Source organism: Mytilus californianus, unplaced genomic scaffold, assembly GCF_021869535.1.
Source record: "Mytilus californianus isolate M0D057914Y unplaced genomic scaffold, xbMytCali1.0.p SCAF_8, whole genome shotgun sequence".
Lineage (NCBI taxonomy): Eukaryota > Metazoa > Mollusca > Bivalvia > Mytilida > Mytilidae > Mytilus > Mytilus californianus.
Genome location: NW_026262734.1, coordinates 71,420,576 through 71,438,674, shown reverse-complemented (window position 1 = coordinate 71,438,674; position 18,099 = coordinate 71,420,576). Strand labels below are relative to the sequence as shown.

The window sequence follows — 18,099 nt, the reverse complement described above, 5'->3', positions numbered from 1 at the left end:
GTTAACCATTTGTGCTGATTTGGAGAGCAGAGGACCATAGAAACTAGAGGCTCTAAAGAGCCTGTGTTGCTCACCTAGGTCTATGTGCATCTTCAACAATGGATACTGGCTTCTATTTATCTAATATAGTTTTTCAGATAGTAGGCAACAATGTAATAAACAGCTGCGCCATGAGCGCATGATACGCCCGTCGTCTTGTGTGTGAATTTTTATGCAATAAGCATAAATAGTTTCTGACATACGGCGTGACATGCAAAAACCCCCCTTTTTAAAAAAAAAAAAACTCAATATCTCTAAAATAAAATTTTGAATCAAAACCAAAAAGTATATCGATCTTTAGATTACTATAACTAAGAAGTGTGTAAAATTTTAAGCAATAATCATAAATTGTTTTTTGAGATACGGCGCGACATGTGAAAACCCCACTTTAAAAAAAAAAAAAATCAATATCTCAAAAATAAAATTTTGAATCAAAACCAATAAGTATACAGATCTTTAGATTAATATAACTAGGAAGTGTGAAAAATTTTAAGCAATAATCATAAATCGTTTTTGAGATACGGCGCGACATGTGAAAACCCCACTTTAAAAAAAAAAAAATCAATATCTCAAAAATAAAATTTTGAATCAAAACCAAAAAGTATACAGATCTTTAGATTAATATAACTAGGAAGTGTGTAAAATTTTAAGCAATAATCATAAATCGTTTTTGAGATACGGCGCGACATGTGAAAAAACCCTCCCCTTTTTTTTACAAAATACTGAATAACTCAAAAATAAAATTTTGAATCATCACCAAAAAGTATACAGATCTTAAGGTTAATATAACTAAGAAGTGTGTAAAGTTTTAAGCAATAATTATAAACTGTTTTTGAGATATGGTGCGTCATGTGAAAAACCCCTCCCCCTTTTTTAACAAAATACTCAATATCTCTAAAATAAAATTTTGAATCATCACCAAAAAGTATACAGATCTTAAGATTAATATAACTAAGAAGTGTGTAAAGTTTTAAGCAATAATCATAAATTATTTTTGAGATACGGCGCGACATGTGAAAAAAAAACACACACCTGTTTTAGTTACTAAGTCCCGTAACTCAAAAAGTTTTAATCTTATTTTCACCAAAAAGTATACAGATCGTTTGACCATCATAAGAAACAACTATATTAAGTTTCATGAAATTTGGATAAGTCATTCTCAAGTTACAGTGCGACATGTTTACGCCGGACAGACAGACGGACGCCGGACATTTGTATACCATAATATGTCCCGTCAAAAATATGACGGGCGTATAAAAATCGTCATTAAAGGGCAATAACTCCAATAAGGGGTCATCAAACGATTTCAACCATGTTGACTTCTTTGTAGAACTTATCTTATATAAAGTTTCTCTCTATTATAATTTTCAAGATAAAAGGCAAAAAGTTTGTAAAATTCGTCATTTAAGGGCAATAACTCCTGTAAAAAGTCGTCTGACAGTTTGGAAGTAAATGGACAATTGGTAGATCTCATCATTCCAAGCATTTTTGCCTTGTCAGATTTCCTCTATTTATAGTTGTTTTCAAGATAAGTGACAAAACTTGAATTTTACCCCTATGTTCTATTTTTAGCCCTGTCTGCCATCTTAGTTGGCTGGCAGGGTCATCGGACACATTTTAAATTAGATACCCTAATGATCCTTGTGGCCAAGTTTGGTTAAATTTGGATCAGTAGTTTCAGAGAAGATTTTTGTAAAAGATAACGACAACGACGACGGACGCAAAGTGATGTGATGACTAAAAAGGTGTAAAAACTATTGAGTAATGAAATGTTTGCAAAGAACTAAATTTTCAAAGAACTTATTGTGTGAAAAAAGGGATTTTTTACCTGGAGAAGCTGCATTACAAAAGGCTTTTCTGGGTGTGCTAAATTACAGAAAAATGAATCTCACTATGTACCCCAAAGATTTAATTACATATGTGAAAATTTCTCAGCTTAGATTAACGAGCCATCATACATATCCAAGTTTACGATATGGACAGAGGAATTGAGGAAAAGGCTACCATTACTGCCTTCCTGAAATGAATTGCCCATCTTTACCCATTTATAAAAGCAGAATATAGAAATGATATTTTGTTTGGTTAAATTTCCACAATAAAAGCTAAAAACATTATTGGCTTGCAAGTCAATTATTTAACCTCATTTGAATCCATATTCATGCAACCTTTTATTTGACCTTTAGAGGAGATGGGTTGCACATGTATTCAGCATGTGGTCAGCATGTTCACCTCTTAAAAAGAAAAGAATGTCAACATTGAAAAGTGGATCAAGGGATACACCAGGAATAACAATTTCGTTGACTGATCCAGCCCAACAAAAAATCTTGATGCAGGTAAAATTTAGGTTTGGGTTTGAAGATTTACTTATATTTTTAATCTTTAATATGAAATCAAACAGACCAAGAAAAATCGTCATGATATGATTGCACATGCTTGTTTGTCACTCTATATTTATGTTTATGTTCATAACTGGTTATATGACTGCCAGCAGTCTTCAGAGGTCCTCTCGATGGATAAAAACTAGTCTACATACCTTCATTTTGTTGAAGTTTTCATAGATGAACATGACACTTTAAAGACCCCAGAATCACAATGCGGAGACAAATAATGTACTTCAGAACCATTTTTTTTATTATTAAGTTGATTTTCCTCTCCCAGCAGTATTTTTTACCTTATTTCTGTCTGCCACATTTGCAGACGAGGATTATTTTTTAATCAGAACATTTCTCTTTTTAAAACATTGCGTCAGTGATTTTGTTAATAAGTAAACTCTTGTGCAAACAAGACAAATATTTCAATATACCGTGTATTTAAAAAAAAATTATAAATGTTACTTAGTTATGATATATTCAATCATAATTTTTTTTACCAATGATATATTTCAATCATAGTAATTAGAAGTTAATTTTTGCTCTAAATCCTGGTCAAATAAGTTTGTTTGTTTGGCTAATGAGGCTCTTTAAACTATATATAGCTATGACCAATATTTATGAATATACCGAGTTATCTTCAGGTTGCTTAAAAGTCATTTACCTGTTCATTCTGTATTGTAGGTTTAATTCACATGTACCTCCCACTCCATCTAACTTGTCAAATAAACTCAAATCTATACCTAGACCCCTACAGTGAAAGAGAAAATAGCATAAACTTTTGAATATATAATTTCTACTACCAATAAATTATGTTTTTCTTTCTAAAATCTCAAATCCCTGTATTTGTGTATATAAAAAGAATGAAATTTTACTTAGGTAATTTACTTTGCTAAAAAAATATAGCATCTTACCTTCTATTGTTGCTTGTTGCATGTCTCTTTGGGGTTTAACACCCTGTAACCTTAAATGTTTTCAATAAAACAGATTTCCATAGAAAATTCTCCTGAACAATAGATAAAATGAACAAAAGGCTCATTATAAAATTAAAGAGCCTGTATCCTCACCTGGCAACAAAATGCCATTTTGATATTGATTTTCACCTTCATTGCAGTCAGTTATATTTGCTTATTTGTCGGTCTTATCTAGCTGACCAATTTATCTGTTTTTACTTTATCTATAATAGTTTTCAAGAAAGTATTAAAAACAAGAAATGATTGTAACAGGATGCTGTTACGAAGTCTCCCAAACGAAGCTCCCATAATTCGTAATTTCCAGGGTCGCCTGACATTGGGCAAAGTCCAGTGAAAATTGGTTTGGTCCAGTAAAGTTATATGCATTAGTGAAGCCTGGGGACTAACCCTGTATATCATTCAAATCATCTTGGCATGACAAACCAGAATATATATGGTTTAGGGGTGGGGATCTCCACCATTTACAAGATACTAGAACATTGAAGGTGGGGGGAACCCCTGGGGACTGACCCTATAGGTCATTCAAATGTTTGAGACATGACGAACAGAAATATATATGGTTTAGGGGTGGGGATCTCGACCATTTACAAGATATTAGTACATAGGGGGTGGGGGGAACCCCTGGGGACTGACAGTATACGTCATTCAAATGTTCGAGACATGACGAACAGGAATATATATGGTTTAGGAGTGGGGATCTCGACCATTTACAAGATATTAGAACTTTCTCAAATGGCAGGGGGTCAGGATGTCCCCTGGGGACTAACCCTATATATCATTCAAACCATCTTCGCATAACAAACAAGAATATATATGGTTTAGGGGTGGGGATCTTGACCACTTACAAGATATTAGAACTTTCTTAAATGGCAGGGGGTGGGGTGACCCCTGGGGACTAACCCTGTATTTCATTTGATGTGCTTTATCATGACAAACCAGAATATATATGGTTTAGGGGTGGGAATGTCGACCATTTACAAGATATTAGAACTTTCTCAAATGGCAGGGGGTCGGGATGATTCCTGGGGACTAACCCTGTATATCATTCAAACCATCTTAGCATGACAAACCAGAATATATATGGTTTAAGGGTGGGGATCTTGACCACTTACAAGATATTAGAACTTTCTTAAATGGCATGGGGTGGGGGTGACCCCTGGGGACTAACCCTGTATTTCATTTCATGTGCTTTATCATGACAAACCAAAAGATATATGGTTTAGGGGTGGGGATCTCGACCATTTACAAGATATTAGAACTTTCTCAAATGGCAGGGGGTCGGGATGACCCCTGGGGACTAATCCTGTATATCATTCAAACCATCTTAGCATGACAAACCAGAATATATATGGTTTAGGGGTGGGGATCTTGACCACTTACAAGGTATTAGAACTTTCTTAAATGGCAGGGGTGGGGGGGGTGACCCCTGAGGACTAACCCTGTATTTCATTTAATGGGCTTTATCATTTAGAATATTTTCAATTAAAAAGATTGTGTCTATCACAAACGGTTTTCAATTTATAATCATTTGAAAATTTAATAAAATCCCGTAGGGTTCTATAGTAAAACCCTCTTTTCTTTTTGCCCCTCAAAGTACCCCTTTATAAACCCCATTGCACAAACAAAACCCTGATTGCACCACTAGACATGTTAGTCTAACATATTGTGAAACCCTAAGTTAATCTGACAAGCGGTTTTGGAGAACGGGTGCGGACAAGTTCAAATTTAAAAGCGGCGGAAGAAGAAGAAGAAGAAGAAGAATAATAAGAACTGAGCAAAAACAATAAGTCTTCCCAAACTTCGTTTGGGAGACTTAATAAATGGAGAATGTGTCCATGGGACACAGATGATGACCCCGTTTGCATAGACATAACTAGAGAACTGTAAAAGTGATGCCACCCAAATTCCAAATTGATCTGTGTTTTATGGTAATAAGCATGGTGTATAAGTTTCATAACATTTGGTTGAGGCAAACTAAAGTTGGAGAATGGAAACTAATTTTGGGACATACATACGTACAGATGAACGGACAAGGGTAACACTTAATACCCCCTATGCCGCTGCGGTGCAAAAAAAAAAATGGTAAAAATTGTCATTTAAGAGTAATACCTAAAATAAGACAATTGACAATTTCAGTCATGTTGATTTATTTGGATATCTTATCTTACTTTTTCAGTTTCACGCTATGTATTATTGTTGACTAGATATATAAAAAAATGCAAAATTTGGGTAAAAGGTTATATTTTAAGTGCAATAACTTCTATTAGGATTCAATTTACAGTTTCCTTTATTTGCAGATCATATATAGCTGGATATTTTTCCTGTGTAGTTTCTCTGTATCAATTATAATTGGAAGATAAAGAAGGTAAACATATCGTTTAAGGTAAATGACTCCTATAAGGCATTGGTTGACTATTTTGATGATGTTGACTTATTTGTAGATCTTATCTTACTGATCATTATTGCTGTTCATAGTTTCTCTCTATCTATAAATTAATAATAGATTTCCAGAAAATAGCAAAAAATGTAAACAAGAGTGCACACGCTGAAATGTCAAGCCTGCTTTACTGACCATTGATTTTATGTTGAAAGTCTTTAAGATAAAGGTTTTACTAAAAGTATCACATAACCTAACATTATTAAAGACCAATGAAAATGAAAATAGTTTTTGCCGCCACCGAATAGCAATACCTACGTCTCGCATACTGCCACTTTTGTTGCAGGCGAGACAAAAATTGCAAAACTTTTTATTCAATTGCAGAATTAACTCTTTTTACAGTAAGCTATTTTATTACAATTTTCAAAGTAATTGCTTAAAATGGATTAAAGAGTCGAATGGCCTGGTTGCCAAGAATGTTTCATAAACAATAAAGCATGGACTATAATGAACATGTAAATTAGGCTTTTAGTTTTCTCAATCGAATTGTTTCATTTTTATCATTTCGAGGTCTTTCATAGCCGACTATATGGTATGGGTTTTCTCATTTTTGAAGGTTGTATGGTTGCCTATATTTGCTTACATGCAGTTCATTTGAACTTTGGTGTATAGTTGTCGCATTGGCAATCATACCACATCTCCTTATTTTTGTATGGAAATATATGAAAATATAAATTGGAAAAAAATTTAAAAAAATTCTGAGTAAAAATCCAAATTTGGTACCATGTTTTGAAAATTTTGTGAAAGTTACAAACCTTTGAAAAATGACATAAAGGTCCTCAAACAATTCCATAAAATCAATTGATCAATTTCAACATGTGTGCAATCTATGTGTGAGTTTCGATTGGAAACTTTAGGAGTTGAATACAAAAATCTAACAGTGTTTTGTAAATTTTCCCCCAAAATATTACTTAGTTCCGAAGTCCAGAAAAATGAGCTGCATGATATTTAGAAGGCATTTAATCAGAAGCATATAAAATGGCTCTGTAGAAAAACATGCATTATGATACTCTTAAACGTATAAATATTGTGTCAAGTACAAGTCTACATTCACCAATCCTAACAACAGTGTTAAGTTTGCAGTAATTTGATCCAAGCATACTAGACCTAGTGCATGATATTTAAACAAGAGTGCACAAGCTGAAATGTCTTGCCTGCTTTACTAATCATGATTAAATTTCATACCATACACAGAATATAGTTAGTCTATTGCTTATAGTATCTGAGAAACAAACCTAGTTACAAACTAGAGGCTGTGGCTCACCTTGGTCTATGTGCATATTAACACTCTCCAACATTGAAGACAAGAATAGAATTCATGACATAAATATCTGTTTTGTTGATCTTGTATTACTGATCATTTAGTCTGTTTAGTTTCTCTCTATCTTCTTTAGTTTTTGCTCAAAACACAATAGAGGGTAAAAAAAAATCCTCATTTAAGGGCAATCCCTCCAATAAGCAGTCGTTGGATGATTTCCTCCAAATTGCCTAAATTGTAGATCTAGTCTTGCTTATCGTTTTTGCTTATTTAAGTTTCTATCTATTATAATTTTTAAGATATAAGGCAAAAACGCAAAAAAATGGTAAAAATCGTCATCAAAGGGCAATAACTCTAATAAGGAGTCGACTGACGATTTCAACCATGTTAGACTTATTTGTAGAACTTGTCTTGCTGATCATTTCTGCAATTCAAAGTTTCTCTATCATAATTTTCAGGATAATAGGCAAAAATGAAAAATACTGGTAAAATTTGTCATTTAAGGGAAATAAATCCTATAAGAAGTGTCTAACAGTTATGACGTATACAAACAATAGGTAGAGCTCAACATTCTGAACATTTTTGGACCTGTCAGATTTTCTCTATTTATAACGGTTTTCAAAATAATAGACAAAACTTGCATTTTACATCTGTTCCTATTTTTAGCCATGTCAGCCATCTTGGTTGGCAGAAGGGGTCATCGGACACATTTTTTAAACTAGATACCCCAATGATGATTGTGGCCAAGTTTGGTTAAATTAGGCCCAGTAGTTTCAGAGGAGAAGATTTTTGTAAAAGTTAACAACGACGGATGACAAGTGATGAGAAAAGCTCACGTGGCCCAAATTGACCAATGAACCATAAAAATGAAGTCAAGGTCAGATGAAACCTGCTAAGTCTGACATGTTCACCTTACGATCATACCACACACCAAATATAGTCAACAAATTGCTTATAGTATCTGAAAAACAGACCAAACCACAAAAACTTAACATTGACAAATGAAACATGAAAATGAGGTCAAGGTCAAATGAAACCTGCCAGACCGCCATGTACACCTTACAGTCATTCCACACACCAAATATAGTTGACTATTGCTTATAGTATCTGAGATACCCAATTGAACATGAAAGCTTAATCTTGATCACTGATCCATGAAATGCAGTGGCGGTCAGGTGAACCCTGTATGAAGGACATTTAGACCTTCAAAGAGACAATATACCAAATATGGTTATCCTATTGTTCATAAGTGAGTATTTTACATGAATAAAAAATCTAATTTTTTTCAAGCAGTCACTGAACCATGAAAATGAGGTCAAGGACACTGGATGTATGACAGACAGAAACCATAAGGCATTTGTTTACAATGTATGAAACATCAAGGTCTTTTACCTTCTGAAATATAAAGCTTTATACAAATAGTTTATGCCATCACCACCAGATTGTAAACCCTGTGTTTTGCATTCAATGCCTTTTATTTATCTAATGGTCAAAGTCCCATAACTCTGGAATGACATATCAGATTTTTATTAATAAATCCAACAGTGTGTTATATTCACAATTTCAATAAAATGTTCCACAGGGCGCAGCTTGATACTACAGCAGAGGTTCTCCTGAACAGCTCTAAATTTGGATTATGATTTAATATTTGACACAGCATAGGTTTCTGACACAGAAAGAATGTAGTCTAAGAGCTTAAAAATTTGAAATTGGACATTTACCTTTTATGGTATAATATCCTAAATCTAAATACATGGTTAGATTCAGCATATCAAAGAACCCCAAGAATTCAGTTTTTGATGACATCAAACAAAGTTAAATTTTTTACACTTTGGACCTCAATGTGGACCAATTTGAGAATGGGGCCAAAAATCCAAAATCTAAATTCACGGTTAGATTCAACATTTCAAAGAACACCAAATATTCAATTTTTGTTAAAATCAAAAAAATTTCCCCCAAAAGGGAGCTTCCTTTTATCAATCCCAATAATAAGGTAATTCTTTTAGAAATCAATTCAGCCATACTGGAGTTAGTGTGGGATATGTGAAAAATTGTCTGAAATCTAAAGGTTAAAGTACTGCAACTCTGTAACGGCAAAGCAAAAATTTTCAAAATCCAAAGGGAGTTTTCCTCCATCAAACTTAATGTTGTGTTATAATCACATGAGAATTGGATAAAGCAAATTTGAGTTATCATTTGAAGTGCCGAAGGACAAACAGACATTGGTATATCATAACATGTCCTGTCTTTGAAGAGCGAAAAAAAAAAGTGAAAAATTGCCCAAACAATTCCGTAATAGTAGGTGCAGATTTCAACAAGTGTGCAATCATTCTGTGAAATTTCGGGTATCTGGGTTAAAAACTCAAGTAGGATTTGATAACACAAAATGTGTACTTATTTCCCTCTCCTGCCCAACCATCATCACCATACTATAGACTGGTTTTGGTCCTTTGTCCAACATAGCCAAACTCTATATAAGAGAATCTTGAGAGCCTGAATGACTCACTTGTCAAAATATATCTAATATTGATGATCATTTTAGCTGTTAACTGTTATAGTGTTTGAAACAAGAGTGCACACACTGAAATGACTTGCCTGTTTTACTTATCATTAAAATTGAGAATGGAAATGGGGAATGTATCAAAGAGACAACAACCCGACCATAGAGCAGACAACAGCCGAAGGCCACCAATGGGTCTTCAATGCAACGAGAAACTCCCGCACCCAGAGGCGTCCTTCAGCTGGCCCCATACAAATATGTATACTAGTTCAGTGATAATGGACGTCATACTAAACTCCAAATTATACACAAGAAACTAAAATTAAAAATGATACAAGACTAACAAAGGCCAGAGGCTCCTGACTTGGGACAGGCGCAAAAATGCGGCGGGGTTAAACAGGTTTTTTGAGATCTCAACCCTCCCCCTATACCTCTAGCCAATGTAGAAAAAACAAACGTACAACAGTACGCACAGTAAAACTCAGTTTAAGAGAAGTCCGAGTCCGATGTTAGAAAAGGAAACAAAAGAAAATAAACAAAATGACAATAATACATAAATAACAACAGACTAGTGAATTCATGTTGAAAGTCTGTAGTATGACGGTTTTACTACAAGTATCACATAAACTTAATATATTAATGTTCTATGAAAATGAGGTCAGATAAACCATGCCAGACAGACATATACACCTTACAATCATTTCATACACCAGATATAGTGGTCCTATCGCTAATAGTTTCTTGAGAATCAGATAAAACCACAAAATCTGACCATTGACCAATGAACCATGAAAATGAGGTCAAGGTCATAGGCCCCGAAGATTATATGAACCCTGGAGATAGACATGTACACCTTAAAATTGTGCCATACACCAAATATAATTGACTTTATTGATTGTTATCCTTATGTCTCCCATTCTGCGACTTTCATCGCAGATGAGACAAAAACAGTGTTTCTTTATATTTCAATTGCTATTTGAGGTCATCCCCTTTCAAGTGCCAACATTTGCTGAAGATCTAACAAGTATATGCAAAAGGCCACTGTAACATTACCTAGCCTCTCTACTCTGCATTACAGGTGGCAACTGTTTAGGATCTCCAACAAGAACAAATTTGTCAGCACAGAAAAGTGGGCCAAGGCATGCTGGTAATAAAACTTGGGATGCTTCATCTACAACACATACATCAAACCTTTTCTGTGTAAACACTGGATGGTTTGTACCCAAACAACTAGTTGCAACTATTCTCTACAAAAAATGAAGTAGAAAAAGACATGAAAGTATTAAGTCAGAAGGCAGTGTTAATTTGTTAATCAGACACATGTATCTTTTGTCATTCTATTTTATGACAACAAAAACATTTATGACTGCATCCCTAAGTATAATAGTAAAATTTAGGTGACAGATACCAAAAGAATAATCAAACTCAGCTGGGGTATGCATCTTGAACAATGGACACGCTCCTAAATTGTGTTTTTGTTAGGGTTTTTATGTACTTTGTATCTATCTGATGAGTTAAGCCCTTTTCAACTGATTTTTATAGTTTGTTCTTATGTTGTACCGTTACACCACTGTCCCAGGTTAGGGGGAGAATTTTGCACCAGCAAACATGGTTAACCAGGCTACATTCTGTGTGTGCCTGTACCAAGTCAGGAGCCTGTAATTCTGTGGTTGTCATTTGTTGCTGTATATCATATTTGTTTTTCGTTTATTGTTTTGTTCATAAATAAGGCCATTAGTTTTCTCATTTGAATTTTTTTACATTTGTCATTTCAGGGTCTTTTATAGCTTACTATGTGGTATGGGTTTTGCTCATTGTTGAAACCATACAGTGACCTATGTATTAGTTTTCTTGTTTGATTTTTTTACATTTGTCATTTCGGGGCCTTTTATAGCTTACTATGTGGTATGGGTTTTGCTCATTATTGAAGTCATACAGTGACCTATAGTTATTAACTTATATGTCACTAGGTCTCTGGTGGAAAGTTCCGTTGGCAATCATACCACATCTTCTTATTTTCATAGAATAGAATTCATGATAAAAATCTCTTTTTTGTTATCTTGTATTACTGATAATTTTTTCTGTTGACAGTTTCTCTCAATCTTCTTCAGTTTTATCCCCCCCCCCCCCCTCCAAAAAAAAAAAAAAGGGTAAACAAAATTGTCAATTAAGGGCAAACACTCCATTACAGACTCTACTAATTATTTTGGCAAAATTTAACTTATTTGTAGACCTTGTCTTACTGATCATTTTTCGAATAGGGGGTTGACAAATTTGTAGATCTTGTCTTCCTGATCATTATTGTTGTTTAAAATGTATCTTTCTATTCTAGTTTTCAAGATAATTGGTTAAAAACAATAAAAATTGGTATAAATCATCATCAACGAACAATAACTCCAATAAGCAGTCTACTTACGATTTTGGCCATTTGACTAATCCGTAGATCATGTCTTGCTGATAATTTTGGCTCTTTAAAGATTTTAACATATTAGGCATAAATGCCAAAAAATCGTTCAATTCATAATTTAAGGGCAATAACTCAAACTAGATATCATTGAGATGGGAGCCATCTCCGTGGGCCCCGCTGTGAATAATGTGTGGTAAAAAGTTTGCATTTTATCATTGGACATGGGGTTGTCAACTGAAACCGAAGTTTATGACCTTGACCTTTGACCTAGGAAGTTGTACATAAACTATGACACACCCTCTGGTGTTTGTTTATATACATGTCAAGTATAAACTTTGAAATCATAACGGTTCTCAAGATATCGAGCGGACACGATCTTTACCATAGGACGTGGGGTTGTCAACTAAAACCAAAGTTTTTGACCTTGACTTTTGACCTAGGAAGTTGTACATAAATTATGACACACCCTCTGGTGTTGGTTAATATACATGTCAAGTATAAACTTTGAAATCATAATGGTTCTCAAGATATAGAGCGGACACGATCTTTACCATAGGACATGGGGTGGTCAACTAAAACCAAAGTTTTTGACCTTGACCTTTGACCTAGGAAGTTGTACATACATTATGACACACCCTCTGGTGTTGGTTAATATACATGTCAAATATAAACTTTGAAATCATAACGGTTCTCTAGATATAGAGCGACACATTTTGTTACGGACGGATGGACGGACGGACGGACAGACTGATCACTATAGGGCGTCCGTATTTCGGCGGGGCCCTAATAAGGAGTCATCTGACGACTTTTTACATGTTTAAATACTTGTAGATATATTTCTTGTTGATCATTATTGCAATAAAAAATTTCTCTATACCTATTATATTTTCCAAGATAATAGACAAAAAATGAAAACAAGAGTGCACATGCTGAAATGTCTCCCCTGCTTTACTGACCATTGATTTTATGTTGAAAGTCTTTTAAAAGATAAAGGTTTTACTAAAATCATTACAGAAACTTAACATTTTTAAAGATCTATGACAATGAGGTCAAGATTAGATTAATCATGTCAGACAGACATATACACCTTATAATTTTTTTATACACCAAATGTAGTTGACCTATTGTGTATGCTAATTGAAAAAAAGACCAAAACACAAAAACTTAACATCGACCAATGAATCATGAAAATGAGGTCAAGGTCAGATGATACCTGCCAGACAGACATGTGTACCGTACAATCATTCCATACTCCAAATAAAGCTGACCTATTGCTATAAGTATTTGAAAAACAGACCATAGCACAAAAACTTATCATTGACCAATGAACCATAAAAATGAGGTCAAGGTCAGATGATACCTGCAAGACAGACATGTACACCTTACAATCATTCCATACACCAAATACAGTTCACCTATTTCTTATAGTACTTGAAAAACAGACAAAAACACAAAAACATAACATTGACCAATGAACCATGAAAATGAGGTCAAGGTCAGACGATACCTGCCAGACAGACTTGTACACCTTACAATCATTCCTTACACCAAATATAGTTGACCTATTGCTTATAGTACTTGAAAAACAGACAAAAACACAAAAACTTAACATTGACCAATGAACCATGAAAATGAGGTCAAGGTCAGATGAAACCTGCCAGACTGACATGTACCCATTACAATCATTCCATACACCAAATATAGTTGACCTACTGCTTATAGTATTTGAGAAACAGACTTAATCACGTAACTTTAACCTTGATCACTGATCCATGAAATGAGATCGAGGTCAGGTGAACTCTGTCTGACGGACATGCAGTTGCTGAACCATGAAAATAAGGTCAAGGACAATGGACATTTGGTTGACAGAAACTTCGTAACATAACGTTTCTGCAAACAAGATTTGATGGAACTTCTACCTTCTGAAATATAAAGCTTTATACAAATAGTTTTACACGCCGCCGCCAGATAGTAATACCTATGTCTCGCATACTAAAATTGTAAAATTTGTCATTAAGGACAATAACTCCTATATTCTATTTTAAACCATGTCTACCATTTTGGTTGGCAGGCAGGGTCATCAAACACATTCTTTAAACTAAATACCCCAATGATGATTGTGGCCAAGTTTGGTTAAATTTGGCCCAGAAGTTTCAGAGAAGATTTTTTTTAAAGTTAGCGACAACAGATGCCAAGTGATGAGAAAAGCACATTTGGCCCTTAGGGCCTGGGGAGCTAAAAAACACAGTTATAATTGAAGAGATTTCATCCACCCTAAAAAATGGTCTGGGTTTCCTATGATCATGTGCAACTGCCACTGGTCTGGGAGGCATTTGCCCAAATAATATTGCTGGAAATTTTCCTACAAGTTGCAATATAAAAGATTTTATTTAGAAAACCAATACCTGATGAAACTGATGAACCTAGAGCTGTCTGCATAGCGGGACTAATACCCCCCATTTTATAATTTTGTCTACATCCAATTTGATATTAGTTGGATATTCCCCTTCCATTTTGGATGATATCAATGTTAAAGGTCAATCAACTTATTGGTGGTCAAGGGTTTAAAAATTCGCAAACATAAGCTATATATGACATAAACCGGATATAGAGTCGGTTCTGAACCGGTCCGGTGATTTCACCAAGTCGTTCATGTTAAAAATCGCAATTTTCATGATTTAAAATTTTTTAAAAACATTTTCTTCATTGTTTCCTTGCAGAAAAGGGAATTGAAGGTCCTTTGTGCTCTTATTAAACTCCTTTGTGGTCCTTTGTGCCAAAAAGGAGTCCTTTGCAGTGTTTTTAAGAGACCCTTTTGGAATTAATTAAATATTTTCTATTATTAAGACAAAGAAGGAATATTCTTTGCTGTACATTCAAAATCAAAGAGTAAATATTGTATCAGACAAAATAAATAACAACTCATTCATTGTTAAAAATAAAATAAAAGATATGCTCTTTTTATCAGCAATCAAATGTATAATAATTATAATAATAATTTTCTACTAAGAAAAAAATTTGTGACTAACACAAATAATATCAAATAAAATTATTTATTTTTAAGATTTAAAGCATACACAATTTTCTTTAATAATCTGTTCGTAAAAACCCACATTTGAGCACTTTTTAGGGTAAAGTTCGTTTTTTATTGTTTCATGATAAGAAAATAGTAACAAAAGGGAGAGAAAGTTTTAATCGCAACTGCTGTTTTCTCTTTTAAAAACAACTTTAGTTTCTGTATAATTGTTCATTTTTTCATTTTAGAATTAATTAAATATTTTTACATTATTGTTATAAAATACAAGAAAATTTCCAATCATTGTTTTCAAACTGTTTTGAATTGGTATAATGTAGGGCCATATATCATTGTCAATAATTGCGAGTACATATAGGTAATGTGATACATCTCCATTTCCGTATCATATCGGTAATTATAAAATGACCTAACAATGTAATCGATACAAGTTTCAAGTGTCAAATCCTGTCAATATATTATGTCCCAGATGTAACAGTAAAGCTAATTTGAACTAAACTAGAGGCTCTAAAGAGCCTGTGTTGCTCACCTTAGTCTATGTGCATATTCAACAAAAATTTATAAAGGGGCATAACTCATGAACGATAAAAGTGACGCCACCCAATTGATCTGTGTTTTGTGGTAATAAGCATTGTGTATAAGTTTTATAACATTTGGTTGAGACAAACTAAAGTTAGAGAAAAGAAACCAATTTTGGGGATGTGCAAAGGTAAGTTACTCTAACACTAGCGGCGGTAACATTGACAAGAATAGAATACATGACAAAAATTTCTTTTTTGTTGACCTTGTATTGCTGATCATTTTGTCTGTTTAGTTTCTCTCTTATCTTCTCCAGTTTTTGCTCAAAACACAAAAGAGGGTAAAAAAATCCTCATTTAAGGGCAATCACTCCTTTAAAGAGTGACAGTCTACTAACTATATTGGCAAAATTTGACTTGTTAGTAGATCTTGCCTTGCTGATCATTTTTGTGATTTAAAGTTTCTATTTATCTATTATAATTTTTAACAATAAAAGGCAAAAAGTAAAAAAAAGGTAAAAATTGTCATTAAAGGGCAATAACTCCAATAAGGAGTCTTCAGACGATTTCCTTCATATTCTTTTAATTGTAGATCTTGTCTTGTTTATCATTTTTGCTAATTTAAGTTACATCTATCTACCATAATTTTTAAGATATAAGGCAACAATGCAAATAAAATGCTTCGCTGAGCGCAGCCTGATACGACCGCTGAGGTCGAACCCTGAACAGTTGGTGCAAGTTTGGACACAATATTCAAGCTTGATACTGTCTGAATTTGGATTGTGATCAAATTTTTGACATAATATAGGTTTCTGACACAAAATAAATGTGGTGAAAAATCTTAAAAATTTGAAATGGGTTGAAATATTTGTATTAATTTTCAATTGAAGATTTCTTGCAATTGCACAATACTGTGCAATTGGATATTTCTTGCTTTTGCGCAATACTATGCAATTGAAGATTTCTGGCTATTGGGCACTATTGTGCTATTGCGGAATACTGTGCAATTGGATATTTCTTGCTATTCTGCAATACTGTGCAATTGAAAATTTCTTGCTATTGCGCAATACTGTGCAATTGAAGATTTCTTGCTATTGTGCAATAGTGTGCTGTTGCACAATACTTCATATAATAATTTACAAGTCATGTTTGGTGTGTATCTCCTGCCATATCAGTATTTTTTGCATTTAAATATAAATCAGAAATAATAAATGCAAAAATGGAAAATTTTAAGAAAGAAAAACAAAAAAATTATGAAAAAAAAAATCCCCCCCCCCCTTAATATTTTTTTACCCCCTTTTAGTAATTACCCCCAAACTCAATTCCAGCTTTTCCTTTGTGGTATGGTACCTTGCAGTACAATTTCAGAAAGATCCATACACTTAAACACAAGTTATTGTCTGGAAACTAGAAAAATTCTTGTTTTTTACCCCCTTGTGGCCCCCAATTCCTGAACGTTTGGGGCAATTACCCCCAAACTCAATCCCAGCCTTCCATTTGTGGTATGGTACCTTGCATTACAATTTCAGAGAGATGCATACACATAAACACAAGTTATTGTCTGAAAACTAGAAGCTCTCAAGAGCCTGTATTGCTCACCTGTATTTACTGTTGTTTTTGAAATCATGTAAAATAAGGTTATCTTTCCCTCAAGAACTGCATGGTCATAATCTCAATTCAAATTTCCAATGGACTTTGCAACCATAAAAGCCCATTTAAATACATCATAAAAGTATTAAAATAGAAAATGACATCATAGTCATGGCTGGCAAATTTCCAATATACATAATTTAAAAGCAGTTTAGGTGAGATAAACAAAAAAGCTTCATCAGCAACATTTTATATTGGCAAATTTCCAATGAAGTTCATTAAACTAAAGTTATTGGCAAATTTCCAATGGAATTTATTAATAATAAAGTTTTTGGCAAATTTCCAATATTCATAATTTAAAAGCAGTTTAGGTGAGATATTCAAATGAGTTTCAATTACCAACCTTACACTGCCTTTTAAATTATGTTTTGTACTTAAGTAATTGTCCATTAACCTGGAAACCCTTTTCCTCCCTTTTTTGCGCCTTATTCCTTAACGGTTTGAGCCATAACTCCCAAAGACAATTCTTACCATCCCTTTGTGGTATAATTTCAGAGATCCATACACCATTCCACAAGTTATTGTCTGAAAACTAGAAAAATTCTTATTTGGGCCCTTTTTTGACCCCTAATTCCTAAACTGTTAGGACCATAACTCTCAGTGTATCAAAGAACCCCCATAATTCAATTTTTAATGAAATCAAACAAAGTTTCATTTTGGACCTTAAGGACCTCAATGTGGATAAATTATAAAACAAGGCCCAAAATCCAAAAATCTAAATACACAGTTAGATTCAGGATATCAAAGAACCCCATATATTCAATTTTTGTTGAAATCAAACAAAGAGTGATTTTGGACCTTGATTTGTACCAACTAAATACTGGGCCCATAATCAAAAATCTAAATACATGTTTAGATTCAGCATATCAAAGAACCCCAAGAGTTCAATTTTTATTAGAATCAAAATAAGTTT

The 18,099-nt window shown here is 33.7% G+C and overlaps 1 protein-coding gene across 1 annotated transcript in view; it reads right to left on the bottom strand.

Annotated features, from left to right (window-relative positions):
- LOC127712846 (DNA replication ATP-dependent helicase/nuclease DNA2-like) overlaps nucleotides 1-18,099 on the bottom strand; it is a 257,582-nt gene that overhangs the window by 38,068 nt on the left and 201,415 nt on the right. The window contains exons 13-14 of the mRNA XM_052219453.1: nucleotides 10,631-10,824; nucleotides 3,073-3,159 (exon numbers count right to left, since the gene is read on the bottom strand). Coding sequence (XP_052075413.1) covers nucleotides 3,073-3,159; nucleotides 10,631-10,824 — 281 coding nt within the window. The remainder of the gene's footprint in view (nucleotides 1-3,072; nucleotides 3,160-10,630; nucleotides 10,825-18,099) is intronic.